Source organism: Salmo salar, chromosome ssa20, assembly GCF_905237065.1.
Source record: "Salmo salar chromosome ssa20, Ssal_v3.1, whole genome shotgun sequence".
In the NCBI taxonomy this organism is placed as follows: domain Eukaryota; kingdom Metazoa; phylum Chordata; class Actinopteri; order Salmoniformes; family Salmonidae; genus Salmo; species Salmo salar.
Genome location: NC_059461.1, coordinates 18,340,079 through 18,361,548, shown reverse-complemented (window position 1 = coordinate 18,361,548; position 21,470 = coordinate 18,340,079). Strand labels below are relative to the sequence as shown.

General features: G+C 40.9%; 1 protein-coding gene across 2 annotated transcripts in view; it reads right to left on the bottom strand.

Annotated features, from left to right (window-relative positions):
• Positions 1 to 17,329: 17,329 nt before the first annotated feature.
• Positions 17,330 to 21,470, bottom strand: part of LOC106579992 (neurogenic locus notch homolog protein 1) — a 45,264-nt gene continuing 41,123 nt past the window's right edge. For both annotated transcript variants that reach the window (XM_014160491.2, XM_014160493.2), the window contains exons 33-34: positions 21,151 to 21,248; positions 17,330 to 20,186 (exon numbers count right to left, since the gene is read on the bottom strand). In XM_014160491.2, coding sequence (XP_014015966.1) covers positions 18,798 to 20,186; positions 21,151 to 21,248 — 1,487 coding nt within the window. In that variant the 3' untranslated portion in view covers positions 17,330 to 18,797. The remainder of the gene's footprint in view (positions 20,187 to 21,150; positions 21,249 to 21,470) is intronic.

Sequence of the window (21,470 nt, the reverse complement as noted above, 5' to 3'; positions counted from 1 at the left end):
GATTACAGCTGTGAGTCTTTCTGGTTAGGTCTCTAAGAGCTTTGCACACCTGGGTTGTACAATATTTGCACATTATTCTTTTCAAAATTCTTCAAGCTCTGTCAAGTTGGTTGTTGAACATTGCTAGACATCCATTTTCAAGTCTTGCCATAGACTTTCAAACTGATTTAAGTCAAAACTGTAACCTGGCCACTCAGGAACATTCAATGTAATCTTGCTAAGCAACTCCAGTGTGTATTTAGCTACACTCGCAATAACATCTGCTAAACACATGTATGTGACCAATAAAATTGGATTTGATTTATTTGGCCTTGTTTTAGGTTATTGTCCTGCTTAAAGGTGAATTTGTCTCCCAGTGTCTGTTGGAAAGCACACTGAACCAGGTTTTCCACTAGGATTTTGCCTGTGTTAGCTCAATTCCGTTTCTTTTTATCATTAACTCCCTAGTTCTTGCCGATGACAAGCATACCCATAACATGATGCATCCACCACCATGCTTGAAAATATGAAGTGTATCTTTGTATTGACTGGGTTTTTTGGTACACCATTTATAGTGTAATCACTTCACCATGCTCAAAGGGATATTCAATGTCTGCTTTTTTTAGTTTTACCCATCTATCAATAGGTGCCCTTCTTTGCGCAGCATTGGAAAACCTGTAGTCTTTGTGGTTGAATCTGTTTGAAATTCACTTTTCGACTGAGGGACATTACAGATAATTGCATGTGTGGGGTACAGAGATGAGGTAATCATGTTAAACAATTATTGCACACAAAGTGAGTCCATGCAACTTATGTGACTTGTTAAGCACATTTTTACTCCTGAACTTATTCAGGCTTGCCATAACAAAGGGGTTGAATACTTGACTCGACATTTTAAACTCAGGCTGTAAAACAACAAAATGTGGAAAAAGTCGGAGTGTGAATACTTTCTGAAGGCGCTGTATATCTGGATAGGCTGTAACTCCCATACTTCACTATCATTCCTGTAAATATCTATTGGGAATGTAATATGTACATTTTCACTCTTTTGATTCTATTTGTAGTGGTATTTTATTTAAATGTTTTTGAGACCCAATTCAACATCCTAGGTGTATAGTGTGAGATTTTAGTTTTCTTCCCAATTTGAATGTTCAGCGCTCTCCTCCTTCATTGTTTTCACTTGTGCCTTCAACGTTGCTCTGGATAACCTTATGAAACTATTTTGACATCCATAAATTACTGTTTTGTTATGGAAATGTGTATAGTGGGTAGTTTTGCACAGATTTTTGTTTTACATATTCATGGTGTGGAATAAGGAATGTCATTTTCCAACAGTCTTTCAACCATTTGCTGGATGTACTTCCGTAACCTTCAAACTGTGCATGCACTTATAGTACATATCATGAATAAGGGCTCTCTGCTTGCTATCCCTCTTTCACATTTCTGATCAGTTAGTATACTGCTGGTTGGATTTCAGATTCCTTTTTTAGAACTTTGTTTCTCAAAATGGATTCTAAACTTTTATAAACCAAAGATCTCCTGATTATTACAATAACTGGAATCTGGAATGAATCTACACGTCATTCTGTGAGGAATGACGAAATAAGCCATTTCCCTAAGCCATGTTTTATAACAATGTAAACTAAGGACTATTGGAGTTTTTGATACAGCATCTGAAGTCAGCTGCTGCCTGCTGACAGCTGTTAGCTAACCAAGGTCAACAGCGTGTTAATACTGTCTTGGTTATTCACGTCTGGTGTTGTTCTGATTCCCTCAAGCTGTGGAGGACCATTTTATTTCAAACTGCTAACGCCATATACCCAACTGTGGCACCCACCTGGGACCTCAAGGCAAAATAAGAAATATAAGTTATTGTATTTTTCTTGCATATTGTAAACATTTGCAGTCAATTTTACACATTGGTCAGAATCTCTCCATTTCAATTCAACTATGCGCCTATGACATTTGCAACACTGTATTTTGGAACAGCCTGTGTGATGAAACTGCAACACCAGTGACTCAGATGGAAGTAGTACACCCATGTGTTGATTTAAATCTCTTTCAACTTGGGCATGAACATGCTAAACCAAGGGCTGGGAGCTAATGGGATCAGTGTGTCTGGGTCTGTGAACTGTTTTAAACTCTTGACCTTTCAAAATGTGTTCTGAATCATGTCACTGAATCATGTTTTATTAAACCACGGACCAGCTTTAATTTTGTATAAATGTCAACATTAAAACACTTTATTGAACATTTTACAACTCTGTCACTCGATCATTACAATCCATGTCGAAGGCATTTCATCAGTATCTCTCCCTCTCCATTTTCGCCCACTGGGCGATGGTATCTGACTCCATCATATAGGCCTTTATAACAGATGCCCGATCAGCATCATTGGTCTCTCTGGGAAGTAAGATCGCATGGGATAATATTAGCATTGAATTGAAACCATGCCTGTGGTGGCACCGTATAAGATACTAAATAATATTCTAGAGTAAATAATTGTATACTGTTTGAATTTACAGTAGTTGATTGTGTAGTGGAAGAAAGTCAAGTGTGGTTTTTGAATGACATAAGTCCTTTCACCTCAAATCCAAATGGTGAGCCCCCTCTGAGATGCAATCAGTGATGAGCTTGAGGAACCCTTCGAGATAAAATCCCGTTAACGGGATTGGTTGGACAACAACCAGTGAGAGCACGGCGCGAAATTCAAAAAAAAAAATCTCAAAATTACAATTCAAGTATTATACAGCATTTTAAAGATACTCTACTCGTTAATCCAATCACATTGTCTGATTTCAAAAAGGCTTTACGGTGAAAGCAAAACAGATTATTTTAGGATAGCACCTTAGCAACAAAAAAAAGCTATTTTCCAAGCATGGATAGCCGTCACAAAACCAGATATACAGCTAAAATGAAGCACTAACCTTTGACAATCTTCATCAGATGACACTCCTAGGACATCATTTTAGACAATACATGCATTTTTTGTTCGATTAAGTTCATATTTATATCCAAAAACCCAATTTCTACATTGGTGCGTGACGTTCAGAAAATGTTTTCTCCCCATAACCTCCGGTGAATAGGCATATTTAATTTACAGAAGAACTCATAAACGTTGACAAAATGTATAACAATTATTTAAAGAATTAGAGATAATCTACTCCTTTATGCAACCACTTTGTCAGATTTCAAAATAACTTTACGGAAAAAGCACATTGTTCAATATTCTGAGTACAGAACTTAGCCTTCAATGCTAAGTTATACAGTTAGCCTGTCGACAAATCTCTAAAAATATGTTGGAAATATTTTCTTACCTTTGCTGATCTTCGGCGGAATGCACTCGGAAGGGGTCCCACTTCCACCAGAAATGTTCATTTGTTCTGCAAAGTCCATCATTTATGTCCAAATACGTCCAATTTTTTGACCCATCCAGAACACTTTACGATGCCATGTGGCGTGGACGCAAATCCATAGACGAAATGTTCAAAAGTTCACCGTTTGTAGAAACATGTCAAACAATGTTTACAATCAATCCTTTAGGGTATTTTTTAACGTAAAATTGCGATAATTTTACAACCGGGCAATAGGTATTCATCCCAGAAGAAAAATAACAAACAACAAAGTCACGTGCATGCGCGTCACGAGACACCTGTCCTCAGACTGGCCAGTGATTGACTGAGCCACAATTTTCTGCCCGGTAACAGGTGACGGATGAAACCAGTTCCTGAAGATTGTTGAAAGCCAATGGAAGCCTTAGGAGGTGCAACGTAAATCCTATGTCACTGTAGTTTTTCAAGGGATTCAAAAGATAAACTACATTTCTAATTTCTCCCACTTCCTGATTCAATTTTTCTAAGGTTTTTGCCTGCCATATGAGTTCTGTTATACTCACAGACACCATTCAAACAGTTTTAGAAACTTCAGAGTGTTTTCTATCCAAATCAACTAATAATATGCATATTCTATTTTCTGGGCCAGAGTAGTAACCTGTTTAAATTGGGTACGTTTTTCATCCGGCCGTGAAAATACTGCCCCCTAGCACCAAGAGGACTTTCTCACCTACAGAACAAAAATCATACACATTTGATTAATATCTTACCCTTCCATTTGCCCATGGGTCCAGATCTCCATTGGAGAAAATGTTGCTGGCTGTGGAGAGGGCTGATCAAGGCAACAAAGAACAGAAACATAAAGAACAAAACATCACTAAGGAAACCATACTATGGAAAAATCAGGGTGGCATTACAGCCAAGTGTTCTAGAAGCAAGCCATGTGTACTGCATGAGAATTTCAAATGATGTTGAAATGAGCAAGGCTACAGGGTCATTCCATCAAACAGTTGCCATCTCAAGAATTTAAAAAAGACTACAGTAAGTGCCTATTAAGTGCCAAATAAAGCAACAGGGTTGATGACTTAATCTTAATATAGGGTACTTTTGCCATTAAAATGCTCAGTCTGATCGTGTGGGCGTGCTGATACAAATTGAAATAGATTTACATACACAGCCCTGATTAGCGGATAGGATCGTCTGAACTCTATATAGCCTACGCTGCTTACCAATTTAAAGTAGGAGTTTACATATGCAAATAAAAGATAACTGGTCATTGGTCAGAATAATCAGATTGTGATGTCATGCTGTGGGCCAAAAAATCCATCCCACCTGAACAGGCTGAAATTCCAGGTGGGCTTTTTTTTCTTCAAAAAGGGTGTTATCATTTTCACAATTTCAGAGTGTTAATTCAACCTCATAGTGTGGAAATATATATTTTTTTCAAGAACTAACATCCCATTTTTGACTGCACTGCCCCTTTAAAACAAGGGACAGGGTTTTTGGACCTTTAAATTGATTACTAATCTCATCAAATAAATAATGATCTTCAGAAATGACCTTGTCAAAGCAACAAAATAACCAGAGCTTTAAAATGATGGTGAAAACTTGGAGAATTGTTGGGGTTTTGTGGGTTAAAATCTTCCTAGAAGTCACAGAGGATGCTTAGAGAGAGGTCAAAATGCAGAATATATATATATATATATATATATATATATATATACATACATACATACATACATACATACAGTACCAGTCAAAAGTTTGGACACACCTACTCATTCCCGGGTTTTTCTTTATTTTTACTATTTTCTACATTGTAGAATAATAGTGAACACATCACAACTATGAAATAACACATATGGAATCTAAAAAGTGTTAAACAAATCAAAATATATTTAATATTTGAGATTCTTCAAAGTAGCCACCTTTTGCCTTGGAATTTTGCACACTCTTGGAATTCTCTCAACCAGCTTCACCTGGAATGCTTTTCCAACAGTCTTGAAGGAGTTCCCACATATGCTGAATGCTTGTTGGCTCCTTTTCCTTCACTCTGCGGTCAAACTCATCCAAAACCATCTCAATTGGGTGATTGTGGTTGGGTGATTGTGGAGGCCAGGGGCCTCATTTATTTAAAACATTTTAGATTTATACTTGAGCTTAGTTGTGAGATCATTTCCGACGATGTGCTTACGTTCGATTTATAAAAAGATATTGACCATAAAAACCTTGCTTACGCAGGTTCTAAAAAGCCCATTTGTAACTTACGCACCTGTGATCATATAAATCTCAAATTAACTTAAAATTGACGGCACCTGAACGTGCCTTACTGTCAGCGATTTCCTCTTATAGAATCCTAGCACAAATGAGGATTTAATCAGGAATAGCCATGGATCAAAAGAGAAAAGCTAACTTTTTGGAAGACGAGATCACGTCGATGGTAGGAGATTGAAGACAGGCAACATGTATTATTCGGTGAACTAAATAGTGGGTTGACAAAGAAAGCCAAACAGGTAGCTTGGGAGTGTTTCGCCGCTGCAGTGAACGAGGTGGGACAGCAAGACAGAACTGTGGCTGATGTGAATAAGAAATGGTCTGACAAACTGCAAGGGAAAAAAAGAATAGCCATACATAACCAGCAGGAAAATCACTTACGTCAGGTCGAGACTGGGCATAGAGATAAGATCGTTTCCACTTCAAAGTAAGGTTTTATAAATAACTACCTATACGTGGTTTTCTGCGTAAGTCATACTTAAGATCAAAATTGATCGTAAGTCCGTTTTATAAATGAGGCCCTAGGTCATCTGATGCAGCACTCCATTACTCTCCTTAGTCAAATAGTCCTCACACAGCCTGGAGGTGTGTTGGGTCAATATCCTGATGAAAAACAAATGATAGTCCCACTAAGGGCAAACCAGATGGGATGGCGTAATGCTGCAGAAAGCTGTGGTAGCCATGCTGGTTAAGTGTGCCTTGAATTCTAAATAAATCACAGACAGTGTCATCAGCAAAGCACCATCACACCACCTCCTCCATGCTTCACGGAGTGAACCACACATGCGGAGATCATCCGTTCACCTACTCTGCATCTCACAAAGACACAGCGGTTGGAACCAAAAATCGGACATTTGGACTCATCAAATCAAATCAAATCAAATGTATTTATATAGCCCTTCGTACATCAGCTGATATCTCAAAGTGCTGTACAGAAACCCAGCCTAAAACCCCAAACAGCAAGCAATGCATGTGAAAGAAGCACGGTGGAAAGATTTCCACCAGTCTAATGTCCATTGCTCATGTTTCTTGGCCCAAGCAAGTCACTTCTTCTGATTTGTGTTCTTTAGTAGTGATTTCTTTGCAGCAATTCGACAATGAAGGCCTGAATCCCGCAGTCCCCTCTGAACAGTTGATGTTGAGATTTGTCTGTTACTTGTGAACTCTGTGAAGAATTTATTTGGGCTGCAATCTGAGGTGCAGTTAACTCTAATGAACTTATCCTCTGCAGCAGAGGTAACTCTGGGTCTTCCTTTCCTGTGGCGGTCCTCATGAGAGCCGGTTTCATCATAGCGCTTGATTATTTTTGCGACTGCACTTTTAAGAAACTTTCAAAGTTCTTGAAATGTTCCGTATTGACTGACCTTCATGTCTTAAAGTACTGATGGACTGTCGTTTCTCTTTACTTATTTGAGCTGTTCTTGCCATAATATGGACTTGGTCTATGGACCATAATATGGCCTCAGAAGTACGAGATGAGGAGGGGGGCTGGGGTAGGTTGACCTCAGGTCTCCCCACTGGAAGCCCGAGGTAGGGAGAGCGGGGGAATCAATCAAATAGTGCACCTCTAACTTTGTACAGTACCAATGCAATTAGTAAAATCAGTCACACTACAAAATGCTACCAAATATACCACAATTCATTCATAATACTGTGAATACAGATGAAGTCGGAAATGTACATACACCGTAGCCAAATACATTTAAACTCAGTTTTACACAATTCCTGACATTTAATCCTAGTAAAGAATTACCTGTCTTAGATCAGTTAGGATCACCACTATATTTTAAGAAGGGTGAAATGTCAGAATAATAGTAGAGAGAATGATTTATTTCAGCTTTTATTTCTTTCATCACATTCCCAGTGGGTCAGAAGTTTACATACACTCAATTAGTATTTGGTAGCATTGCCTTTCTGCCCACACGAGTTCTGCCCACACATTTTCTATAGGATTGAGGTCAGGGCTTTGTGATGGCCACTCCAATACCTTGACTTTGTTGTCATTAAGCCATTTTGCCACAACTTTGGAAGTATGCTTGGGGTCTGTTCTGCCTGCGGCTATGGAACCCTGACCTGTTCACCGGACGTGCTACCTGTTCCAGACCTGCTGTTTTCAACTCTCTAGAGACAGCAGGAGCGGTAGAGATACTCTCAATGATCGGCTATGAAAAGACAACTGACATTTACTCTTGTTGCACCCTCGACAACTACTGTGATTATTATTATTTGACCATACTGGTCATTTATGAACATTTGAACATCTTGGCCATGTTCTGTTATAATCTCCACCCGGCACAGCCAGAAGAGGACTGGCCACCCCTCATAGCCTGGTTCCTCTCTAGGTTTCTTCCTAGGTTTTGGCCTTTCTAGGGAGTTTTTCCTAGCCACCGCGCTTCTACACCTGCATTGCTTGCTGTTTGGGGTTTTAGGCTGGGTTTCTGTACAGCACTTTGAGATATCAGCTGATGTAAGAAGGGCTATATAAATACATTTGATTTGATTGTCCATTTGGAAGACCCATTTGCGAACAAGCTTTAACTTCCTGACTGATGTCTTGAGATTTTGCTTCAATATATCCACATCATTTTCTTTCCTCATGATGCCATCTATTTTGTGAAGTAGACCAGTCCCTCCTGCAGCAAAGCACCCCCACAACATGATGCTGCCACCCTCGTGCTTCACGATTGGAATGGTGTTCTCAGCTTGCAAGCCTCCCCCTTTTTACTCCAAACATATCGATGGCCATTATGGCCAAACAGTTCTATTTTTGTTTCATCAGACCAGAGGACATTTCTCCAAAAAATACGATCTTTGTCCCCAGGTGCAGGTGCAAACCGTAGTCTGGCTTTTTTATGGCGGTTTTGGAGCAGTGGTTTCTTCCTTGCTGAGCGGCCTTTCAGGTTATGTAGATATAGGACTCATTTTTCTGTTGATATAGGTACTTTTTTACCCGTTTCCTCCAGCATCTTCACAAGGTCCTTTGCTGTTGTTCTGGGATTGATTTGCACTTTTCTCACCAAAGTACGTTAATCTCAAGAAGACAGAACACGTCTCCTTCCTGAGCGGTATGACGGCTGCGTGGTCCAATGGTGTTTATACTTGCGTACTATTGTTTGTACAGATGAACGTGGTACCTTCAGGTGTTTGGAAATTGCTTCCATGGATGAACCAAGGATGAACCAGACTTGATTTCTTTTGATTTTCCCATGATGTCAAGCAAAGAGGCACTGAGTTTGAAGGTAGGCCTTGAAATTCATCCACAGGTACACCTCCAATTGACTCAAATTATGTCAATTAGCCTATCAGAAGCTTCTAAAGCCATGACATCATTTTCTGGAATTTTCCAAGCTGTTTAAAGGCACAGTCAACTTAGTGTATGTAAACTTCTGACCCACTGCAATTGTGATACAGTGAATTATAAGTGAAAAAATCTGTCTGTAAACAATTGTTGGAAAAATTACTTGTCATGCACAAAGTAGATGTCCTAACTGACTTGCCAAAACTATAGTTTGTTAACAAGAAATGTATGGAGTGGTTGAAAAATGAGTTTTAATGACTCCATTCTAAGTGTCACAGACATATTGTTGCATTTTTTTCTGGTTTGTGCAAAATCGTTATAAATAATATAAAACCAGTCTGCACACTTTTTTTTATTTCACCTTTATTTAACCAGGTAGGCTAGTTGAGAAGAAGTTCTCATTTACAACTGCGACCTGGCCAAGATAAAGCAAAGCAGTTCGACACATACAACAACACAGTTACACATGGAATAACAAACATACAGTCGAACATACAGTAGAAAAAGTCTATATACAGTGTGTGCAAATGAGGTAAGATAAGGGAGGTAAGGCAATAAATAGGCCATGGTGGCGAAGTAATTACCATATACCAATTAACCTCTATGGGGCAGGCGGGACGAATTCGTCCCACCTACGTAACAGCCAGTTGAATCCTGTGGCGCGATTTTCAAATACCTTAAAAATCCTATTACTTCAATTTCTCAAACATATGACTATTTTACAGCTATTTAAAGACAAGACTCTCGTTAATCTAACCACACTGTCCGATTTCAAAAAGGCTTTACAACGAAAGCAAAACATTAGATTATGTCAGCAGAGTACCAAGCCAGAAATAATCAGACACCCATTTTTCAAGCTAGCATATAGTGTCACAAAAACCCAGAAGACAGCTAAATGCAGCACTAACCTTTGATGATCTTCATCAGATGACACACCTAGGACATTATGTTATACAATACATGCATGTTTTGTTCAATCAAGTTCATATTTATATCAAAAAACAGCTTTTTACATTAGCATGTGACGTTCAGAACTAGCATACCCCCGCAAACTTCCGGCGAATTTACTAACAATTTACTAAATTACTCACGATAAACGTTCACAAAAAGCATAACAATTATTTTAAGAATTATAGATACATTACTCCTCTATGCACTCGATATGTCTGATTTTAAAATAGCTTTTCGGTGAAAGCACATTTTGCAATATTCTAAGTACATAGCCCGGCATCACGGGCTAGCTATTTAGACACCCTGCAGGTTTAGCACTCACCAATATCAGATTTACTATAAGAAAAATGGTCTTACCTTTCCTGTTCTTTGTCAGAATGCACTCCCAGGACTTCTACTTCAATAACAAATGTAGGTTTGGTCCAAAATAATCCATAGTTATGTTCCAACAGCAACGTTTTGTTCGTGCGTCCCAGACACTATCCCAATGGTAAATAACGGTCGCACGCACGGCGCATTTCGTGACAAAAGATTTCTAAATATTTCATTACCGTACTTCGAAGCATGTCAACCGCTGTTTAAAATCAATTTTTATGCCATTTTTCTCGTAAAAAAGCAATAATATTCCGACTGGGAATCTGCAATTAGATAAACAGCCGAAGGAAAATATATCACTGGGTCGAATCGGGCACGCGCCTAATTCCATTGTCCTCTGATGGGCCACTTGGCAAAGGCGATTATGTGTTTCAGCCTGAGGCTGCCTCGTCATCGTTCAGGTTTTTCCCGGGCTCTGAGAGCCTATTGGAGCCGTGGGAAATGTCACGTTACAGCTAAGATCCTGACTCTTCAATAAACAGAAGCAAGAACAACAACACCTTGTCAGACAGGCCACTTCCTGCATGAAACCTTCTCAGGTTTTTGCCTGCGAAATGAGTTCTGTTATACTCACAGACACCATTCAAACAGTTTTAGAAACTGTAGGGTGTTTTCTATCCATATGTCATAAGTATATGCATATTCTAGTTACTGGGTAGGAGTGGTAACCAGATTAAATCGGGTACGTTTTTTATCCGGCGGTGTAAATACTGCCCCCTAGCCCTAACAGGTTAAACACTGGAGTGATAGATGTGCAGAAGATGTGCTAGTAGAGATACTGGGAATGTGCTAGTAGAGATACTGGGGTGCAAAGGAGCAATATTTTTTTTTTTTACAGTATGGGGATGAGGTAGTTGGATGGGCTATTTACAGATGGGCTATGTACGGGTGCAGTGATCTGTGAGCTGCTCTGACAGCTGGTGCTTAAAGGTAGTGAGGGAGATATGTGTCTCCAGCTTCAGTGATTTTTACAGTTCGTTCCAGTCATTGGCAGCAGAGAACTGGAAGGAAAGGCGGCCAAAGAAGGAATTGGCTTTGGGTGTGACCAGTGAGATATACCTGCTGGAGCGCGTGCTACGGGTGGGTGCTGCTATGGTGACCAGTGAGCTGAGATAAGGCAGGGCTTTACCTAGCAAAGACTTGTCGATGACCTGGAGCCAGTGGGTTTGGCGACGAGTATAAAGCGAGGGCCAGCCAACGAGAGTGTACAGGTCGCAGTGGTGGGTAGTATATGGGGCTTTGGTGACAAAACGGATGGCACTGTAATAGACTGCATCCAATTTGTTGAGTAGAGTCTTAGAGGCTATTTTGTAAATGACATCGCTGAAGTCGAGGATCGGTAGGAGGGTCAGTTTTACGAGGGTATGTTTGGCAGCATGAGTGAAGGATGCTTTGTTGCGAAGTAGGAATCCGATTCTAGATTTAATTTTGGATTGGAGATGCTTAATGTGAGTCTGGAAGGAGAGTTTACAGTCTAACCAGACAGCTAGGTATTTGTAGTTGTCCACATATTCTAAGTCAGAACCGTCCAGAGTAGTGATGCGGGACGGGAGGGCAGGTGCGGGCAGTGATTGGTTGAAGAGCATGCATTTAGTTTTACTTGCATTTAAGAGCAGTTGGAGGCCACGGAAGGAGAGTTGTATGGCATTGAAGATTGTCTGGAGGTTAGTTAACACAGTGTCCAAAGAAAGGTCAGAAGTATACAGAATGGTGTCGTCTGCGTAGAGGTGGATCAGAGAATCACCAGCAGCAAGAGCGACATCATTGATGTATACAGAGAAGAGAGTCGGCCCAAGAATTGAACCCTGTGGCACCCCCATAGAGACTGACAGAGGTCCGGACTAGAGGTCGACCGATTAATCGGAATGGCCCATTAATTAGGGCCAATTTCAAGTTTTTATAACAATCGGGAATCGGTATTTTTGGACGCCGATTTGGACGCTTTTTAAAATTATATATATATAAAAAAAATGGACCTTTATTTAACTAAGTCAGTTAAGAACACATTCTTATTTTCAATTACGGCCTAGGAACGGTGGGTTAACTGCCTTGTTCAGGGGCAGAATGACAGATTTTTACCTTGTCAGCTCAGGGATTCAATCTTGCAACGTTAACTACTCCAACTCTCTAACCACCTCCTTTACATTGCACTCCACGAGGAGCCTGCCTGTTACGCGAATGCAGTAAGAAGCCAAGGTAAGTTGCTAGCTAGCATTAAACTTATCTTATAAAAAACAATCAATCAATCATAATCACTAGTTAACTACACATGGTTGATGATATTACTAGTTTATCTAGCCTGTCCTGCGTTGCATATAATCGCTTAGGTACACGTTGCTCCAACCATAAACATCAATGCCTTTCTTAAAATCAATACACAAGTATATATTTTTAAACCTGCATATTTAGTTAATATTGCCTGCTAACATGAATTTTTTTTTACTAGGGAAAATGTGTCACTTCTCTTGCAAACAGAGTCAGGGTATATGCAGCAGTTTGGCTCGTTGCGAACTGTGAAGACTATTTCTTCCTCACAAAGACAGCCGACTTCGCCAAACGGGGGATGATTTAACAAAAGCGCATTTGCGAAAAAAGCACAATCTTTGCACGACTGTACCTAACCATAAACATCAATGCCTTTCTTAAAATCAATACACAGAAGTATATATTTTTAAACCTGCATATTTAGCTAAAAGAAATCCAGGTTAGCAGGCAATATTAACCAGGTGAAATTGTGTCATTTTGCGTTCATTGCACGCAGTCAGGGTATATGCAACAGTTTGGGCCGCCTGGCTCGTTGCGAACTAATTTGCCAGAGTTTTACGTAATTATGACATAACATTGAAGGTTGTGCAATGTAACAGGAATAACGTTTTGTTTTCGAGACGATAGTTTCCGGATTCGACCATATGAATGACCTAAGGCTCGTATTTCTGTGTGTTATTATGTTATAATTAAGTCTATGATTTTATAGAGCAGTCTGACTGAGCGATGGTAGGCAGCAGCAGGCTCATAAGCATTCATTCACACAGCACTTTCCTGCATTTTGCCAGCAGCCCTTCGCAATGCATTGCGCTGTTTATGACTTCAAGCCTGTCAACTCCCAAGATGAGGCTGGTGTAACCGATGTGAAATGGGTAGCTAGTTAGTGGGATGCGCGCTAATAGCGTTTCAAACGTCACTCGCTCTGAGACTTGGAGTAGTTGTTTCCCTTGCTCTGCATGGGTAACGCTGCTTCGAGGGTGACTGTGGTCGATGTGTTCCTGGTTCGAGCCCAGGTAGAAGCGAGGAGAGGGACGGAAGCTATACTGTTACACTGGCAATACTAAAGTGCCTATAAGAACATCCAATAGTCAAAGGTATATGAAATACAAATCGTATAGAGAGAAATAGTCCTATAATTCCTATAATAACTTACAACCTAAAACATCTTACCTGGGAATATTGAAGACTCATGTTAAAAGGAACCACCAGCTTTCATATGTTCTCATGTTCTGAGCAAGGAACTTAAACGTTAGCTTTTTCACATGGCACATATTGCACTTTTATTTTCTTCTCCAACACTTTGTTTTTGCATTATTTAAACCAAATTGAACGTTTCATTATTTATTTGAGGCTAAATTGATTTTATTGATGTATTATATTAAGTTAAAATAAGTGTTCATTCAGTATTGTTGTAATTGTCATTATTACAAATAAATAAATAAAAAAATTGGCTGATTAATCGGTAGCGGCTTTTTTTTGGGTCCTCCAATAACCGGTATCGGCGTTGAAAAATCATAATCGGTCGACCTCTAGTCCGGACAACAGGCCCTCAGATTTGACACACTGAACTCTATCAGAGAAGTAGTTGGTGAACCAGGGGAGGCAATCATTTGAGAAACCAAGGCTGTTGAGTCTGCCGATAAGAATGTGATGATTGACAGAGTCGATATCCTTGGCCAGGTGGATATATTGAAGCAACATCTCAAGATATCAGTCAGGACGTTAAAGCTTGGTCGCAAATAGGTCTTCCAAATGGACAATGACCCCAAGCATACTTCCAAAGTTGTGTTAAAATGGCTTAAGGACAACAAAGTCAAGGTATTGGAGTGGCCATCACAAAGCCCTGACCTCAATCCTATAGACAATTTGTGGGTGTAACAGTGTAGGTTCCGTCCCTCTCTTCGCCCCAACCTGGGCTCGAACCAGGGATCCTTGCACACATCAACAACTGACACCCACCGAAGCATCGTTACCCATCGCGCCACAAAAGCCGCGGCCCTTGCAACGCAAGGGGAACAACCACTTCAGGTCTCAGAGCGAGTGACGTCACTGATTGAAACTCTATTAGCGCGCACCACCGCTAACTAACTAGCCATTTCACATCGGTTACATGGGCAGAACTGAAAAAGCATGTGGGAGCAAGGAGGCCTACAACCTGACTCAGTTAAACAAGCTGTGTCAGGAGGAATGGGCCAAAATTCACCCAACTTATTGTGGGAAGCTTGTGGAAGGCTACCTGAAACATTTTACCCAAGTTAAACAATTTAAAGGTTATCCTACCAAATACTACTTGAGTGTATGTAAACTTCTGACCCACTGGGAATGTGATGATAGAAATAAAAGCTGAAATAAATCATTCTCTCTACTATTATTCTGACATTTCACATTCTTAAAATAAAGTGGTGATCCTAACTGACCTAAGACAGGGACTTTTACTAGGATTAAATGTCAAGAATTGTGAAAAACTGAGTTTAAATGTATTTTGCTAAGGTGTATATAAACTTCTGACTTTAACTGTAGGTCTGTTGCAGTTTGGGTCTAGAGTGTCTCCCCCTTTGAAGAGGGGGAAGACCGCGGCTGCTTTCCAATCTTTGGGAATCTCAGACGATACGAAAGAGAGGTTAAACAGGCTAGTAATTGGGGTTGCAACAATTTCGGCAGATCATTTTAGAAAGAGAGGGTCCAGATTGTCTAGCCCAGCTAATTTGTAGGGATCCAAATTTTGCAGCTCTTTCAGAACATCAGCTATCTGGATTTGGGTGAAGGAGAACTGGGGGAGGCTTGGACGAGTTGCTGTGGGGGGTGCAGGGCTGTTGACCAGGGTAGGGGTAGCCAAGTGGAAAGCATGGCCAGCCGTAGAAAAATCCTTATTGAAATTCTCAATTATAGTGGATTTATCTGTGGTGACACTGTTTCCTCGCCTCAGTGCAGTGGGCAGCTGGGAGGAGGTGCTCTTATTCTCCATGGACTTTACAGTGTCCCATAACCTTTTTGAGTTTGTGCTACAGGATGCAAATTTCTGCTTGAAAAACTAGCCTTAGCTTTCCTAACTGCCTGTGTATATTGGTTCCTAACTTCCCTGAAAAGTTGCATATCACAGGGGCTATTCGATGCTAATGCAGAACGCCACAGGATGTTTTTGTGCTGGTCAAGGGCAGTCAGGTCTGGAGAGAACCAAGGGCTATATCTGTTCCTGATTTTAAAAAAATTGAATGGGGCATGCTTATTTAAGATGGTGAGGAAGGCACTTTTGAAGAATAACCAGGCATCCTCTACTGATGGGATGAGGTCAAAATCCTTCAAGGATACCCGGGCCAGGTCGATTAGAAAGGCCTGCTCGCTGAAGTGTTTTAGGGAGGGTTTGACAGTGATGAGGGGCGGTCGTTTGACCGCAGACCCATTACGGATGCAGGCAATGAGGCAGTGATTGCTGAGATCTTGGTTGAAAACACCACCAAGGTGAATTGGTTTAGTCTTGACTCTTGGTTGACATTGTTGGGGGATGGGTAATGTATTGATGCTCGAGTGCCAAATCAATACAAATTTATCTTTGTTACTTTTTTATATTGATGAGTCTTATTTTTGTACATATTTTTATATTTATATAGTTTTAAATGTTATGATTTATTTTTGTTGTTCCAAATGTCTAAATAAAATGACAGTTAGTGCAGAATGGGCCCAGATGTCTCCCTCGTTGCCCAGTGTAGAGGAAGATGTGTCCATAGCTTCTCTTCCGGTACTCATCTAGAAGGACATAGAGCATGACAATAGTCAAAAGTGGGCATGCAGGTTGGACAGAATAAGATAGGCCAGTACAAAGTATGCAAAATGTCAATTGGTGGATGCTCCTTGCTCACCTGTGAGTAGGTACCGCTGCTCATAGGTGCCATTGCCCATGCTGTTGAAGTGGTCCAGTATTTGGGGAAAGTATTTATCTTTAAATTTGGGTTTTGGGTCAGTGCTGTGCTGTGCTCATGATTCTTGTCCTAATAAGCATGAGATGTTCAGAAGAACAAACCTGATGTCTTACCTGAAAACGCCTGTACCTGAAAACGCCACTTGCATCTTGGAGTAGAGGGAGAGCAAAACAATAATGCTAATAAAACAGAGTTGGCATCTTGAAAGGCCTGTTGGTGAAAGCCTCAGCAAATAACTGTTTTTATGAATTGTTCATTGTCTGAATCATATAACGTAGGTTTGTTTATTGGCCTCTGAACCCAGGCAACATATTGGGCCCTATGCATAGTGGGAGTTGTAGTTCTTTCAATCGACTCAGCTGTGAAGTCCTAAAAGGCACTACTAAATATTGCCCCACTAAGGTATCCCATTATGGCAGCTACAGCATCCGCCTCATGCGGGAATAAAGTACTTTTCAATACTTGACTAATTTGTCCAGATACTGTCAATAGATATCAATAAGATGTGAATGTTGGTGGGAAAAAAGTATAGTCTCTGAAGACAATGTGAAAATCTCTGTCAATTAATAAAAACCGTAATTCATTAGAGATTACTGTTGAGTGTGAAAACTCTACTAATAACATGAAGTATCAATTTGGAGAGGCATGTCTCTCTCCTTCACAAACACACTCTCGCTCACTGTCACTTTCTGTTTTTCTGTATCAGTATTATCAATTGAGTTTGATTGTGCTTGCCGAGTTGCCGTAGACCAACGTTTCTATATTGAGATGAACTGAAATACTTGGTATACTTTACAAGGAGGAGTTATTACCTCCAGTCAATTGATTTTCAGAACGTAAAGATCAAAGACGTAATAATGTCTGTTATGATTTTTTTTGTATTTCATTTTTTTTCCCCAGTCAGGTAGAGGAAGAAAAATACTTTTTATGCAAATTACAACTTTGCAGGAAGGTAACATTTTATTGCAGATACTACATCCTAGGATTTTAATGAATAAAATTGAGAACATATACCATTCAGAGTGTCACACAAATTATCAGGGAAGGACACACTATAGAAACAGGACACCTCAGTTTTCCTTTTTACATAGAGTAAAAATTCATCCAACATTCGTCCAAATAGTAATCTGTGAATAATTTTGTATCACAGAAACAGTCAATAAATAAGTCCTCAATATTTCTGTTATTCTTTATCTGTAAGGGCTTAAAATATCTATATTTATTTGTTTACATACATCTTTCAGACCTCTTTTCCTCAGTGATACTGAGTAAAATATATGTTCTGTATGTATATATATATATTTTAATTACTGTGGATCATTGTGAAACCTCTTATCCGAATGGCATGCTTAAGATTTTTGAAACAAAATCCTGCTTGAAAGGGAAATGCATATTCATATTTACATTGAAACACCAGCCACAGGCTCAAACAGTTGGAGGGCGAGGGTAAGTTCATTTCCAAATGATCCCTCAGAATAACATCTGAAACATTTTGACAACCCGGCCATTTCTTGAACGACTAAAAGTAACAAGGGACACAGATTTACAGAGACTTGAACCCAGTCCATTAACTGCCAATCTCAAAGCTTGGGTTATGCTGTACATTACCCCACCCTACTCCCTACCCCCAACACATACACGCTCCACAAACATACAAAACAATCAAATCAAGATGCTTATGCTCCATTGATCCAAGAACTACCTACACCTACTAGCACCTAATTTAGCTGATTCTTGGTTTTGGTTAGATGACCTGTTTGAAATGTTAACATGGAAACCAGCTAATGTAGTATATATAATATTCATACATACAGCATCCCTGACCACAGATGGGAAAAATAAGACTGACTTTTATGAATGTCGACAAATAAATGCAGTTCTTGAATTCGCTAGAGTATTTAACAAAACTCAAACACATTGAAATAACACTGGATTTAAGAATGTGCTCTATAGAATCACAGTTGTTTTTACAAGATTATACAATAAAAAAAATCAACTATAAACAAGATTTTGATGAAAGATATTAGGAAAATGAAAAAGGCTAAATTTCTACAAAAATAAATACCCAGTGTACATCAGAATAACTTGGTATACTGCAGACAAAAGCACTACATAAAAAAAATAAGCAAAGCTACTGTATGCCTATAAGTTTCACTTTCCCCTGACTATGGCCTCATACCTTGGATCCAACATTTCTGTAAGCACATGAGAAAAAAAAGGTATAAATAAGACATTAATAAATAAAAACAGAATGAATAAAACATAGGTAATTCTTACTGTTAGTATAAAAGCAATTAAAAAGATCCTTCGGTCAAATCCGTTCATAGCTCTGTCTTTTTGTTCCGTTTTCTCAAGAGTGCCTTTTCATACAAAAATATCAAAATCAGTCCATCTTGTCATAACTCTCTACTTGAACTGGTCGGGGATATGTCCGATCTGAGACGGCATGCTGCTGGTAGGTGGACTCGAGATGCCCTCTGACCAGTCGGACATGTTAGAATGCGGGGAGGAGCTAGACCATTGGTCGGGAGACCCGGGGGAGGGGGTTAGAAAGGGGTGGTCGGGGACTTGTAGCTGGTGGTTGGGGGTGTTGTCCATGGGGCCGGAGTAGCTGTGCTGGGAGGGAGGGGTGAGGTACTGGGTGCTGGGCAGGTTCTGGCTCATGATCTGGGTCTCCTGGGGTAGGATGGTATGGATGGGCATGGAGCCCTGGTTCCCTGTGCCCTGCTGGAGCTCTGAGCCACTCAGCTCGCTGCTGATGAAGTTCTGGCTGATGGAATGGCCACTAGTGCCAGTGTTAGAGTTCTGGTGCTGCAGCTGGATGCTCTGTTGCTGCTGCTGGAGCTGCTGCTGCAGGTTCTGTTGGTGCTGCATCTGCTGCTGCATCTGCTGCTGGGCCTGCTGCAGAAGATGGGGCTGTGAGGCCAGCCGGGTGTTCTGCAGGGCCTGGTAGCTCATCATCTGGGACAGGCTGGTGGTGGGGAGCCCGTTGTGGAGAGAGGTCATCATGCCTTGCTGCCCGCCCCCCTGGTGCAGACCGCCCTGCCCACTGACAGGACCAACCCTCATGGGATTGAACTGGCTGGGCTGGCCCATGCTGGCGTGCATCCTGGAGAGCCAATCACACTGGCCATTCATGCCCCCCGAGCCATTGGAGCCTGACACGGGAAGGTGGGTGAGACGGGGCGGGAGTGCGTCGAACTGCATGTGTGCCAGCTCCTGCTTGTTGGGCATGCCCATGTGGTTGACCCCCATGTGGGGGTCGGACATCCCTTGGAGGTGGTTGAGCGACATGGACGGGGACTGCTGGAAGGGGGACGTCATCATGGGAGGGGACGCCACGTCAGAGATATACCCGTGTGGAGACTCCAGGGAGTCCACTGGGGACAGAACAGCTGAGCTATCCAGCACACTTCCTCCCTTCCCATCCTGGGAGGCTTTCTTCTTGTTCTTCATGTCCTTGCCATCCTTGCAGCCGATGCCCTTGGCGCTGGGCTTGCGGGCCTTCTTGCCTTGGACCTTCATGCTGCCCAGGTAGCCATTGGGGGAGCAGATGGGGGGGGACAAGGTCGTGCCCATGGAGCCTCCATGGCCATGGCTGTGTACGGGTGCACTGCGGACCAGGTTGTACTCATCCATGAGACGGACAATGTCGTGGTGCATCCTCTCTTGCGCAATGTCTCGGGGCAGCCGGTCCATGTGATCAGTTATCTCGCGGTTAGCAAAGTGCTCCAGTAGGACCTTGGCGGTCTCGTAGCTTCCTTCCCTGGCAGCAAGGAACAGAGGGGTCTCCTCCTGAGGAAGACACACAGTGAGAAACATGTTTACAGTGGGCCACAGACAGACAGCTCTCTCACAAAATGGATTGTATCTCAGTAACCACGTTTATATCCTTAGTTTTTATACGAGTAAAGTCATACCATATTTTTAAGAAATCACGACAGCTGTGATGGAAGTTTCGGTACAATTTGATAAACGCTTACAAATAATTTATTTGTTCGATATGGTGGGATGTTTTTTGTGTCGGTAAAAGTAATTATGCGAGAAATGGCGATGGAAACACCATAATAACCATCATATAGAAGTAAAGGAGTCACGCGATGATATGTTTTATGGTCCTCCCACTACGACCCAGAAAAGCCTGCAGTTTATTAGGCTACAGATGAAATAAGTTCTGATGAACTTCACAGGGTGGTGAACGTGCACGGTGATGAGCTTGATGCTCCTTTCCAATAAATATAGAGGATCTTATTTTAGTGACATGATTATTGATGCTTGACTGTCGCTTGATAAATACAAATATTCTCGTTCTTATCCATGATATTCTCATCATGTAGACTAGCCTATCTGCACTGTATCTGTGAGCTGTTGGCTAGAGCGCACGTGCCAAAACCAGATTAGGCGTACTTGCTATTTAACACAACAGTTTTTGTGACAGAACTATCGGTAGAGTTGAAAATGCGATGGAAACACACTGAACTTCAGATTTTTATTCGGTAGATGAAAACTTAGGCGAAAAAGTACTGCACATTTGTGTGCACTACGTCATCACGCACAGATTTGGAAACACACCACCGGTGGGAAAATTTGCATCTTTTTTATTTAAAGCGACATTTTTTATATTTCAGAATATCTGCAATTGGATAGAAACCTAGCTACTGAGAATAACCTGTATAAATAAAGGTTCAATGAAAAAGCAACGTAGCTTATGGAGGCAGCTTATTCTATGGTGTTTTATCAGCCGGCAGAGATGCCTTACCTTGTTGTTCTGCATGTCCTTGTTGGCGCCGTTCTTCAGTAGTATGATAGCTGCTTCCACGTTGTTCACTGCTGCTGCCCAGTGCAGAGCAGATTTGCCTGGTGAAAGAGAGTGGGAGAGACAAACGTTCAGTACACATCAAGCCATGCCTGCCTGTCCAAACTGACCTAAAGAAACCTGACTATCATTTCTTTCCAAACCCCACATTATTTCAACTTTTTTAAAAAGGACATTTTTTATTTTATTCTACCCATTTCTAATGACAAATGTAACGTTTGATTAAATTCATGGATCAAAAAGTGCTCCACTATAGCTCTGGT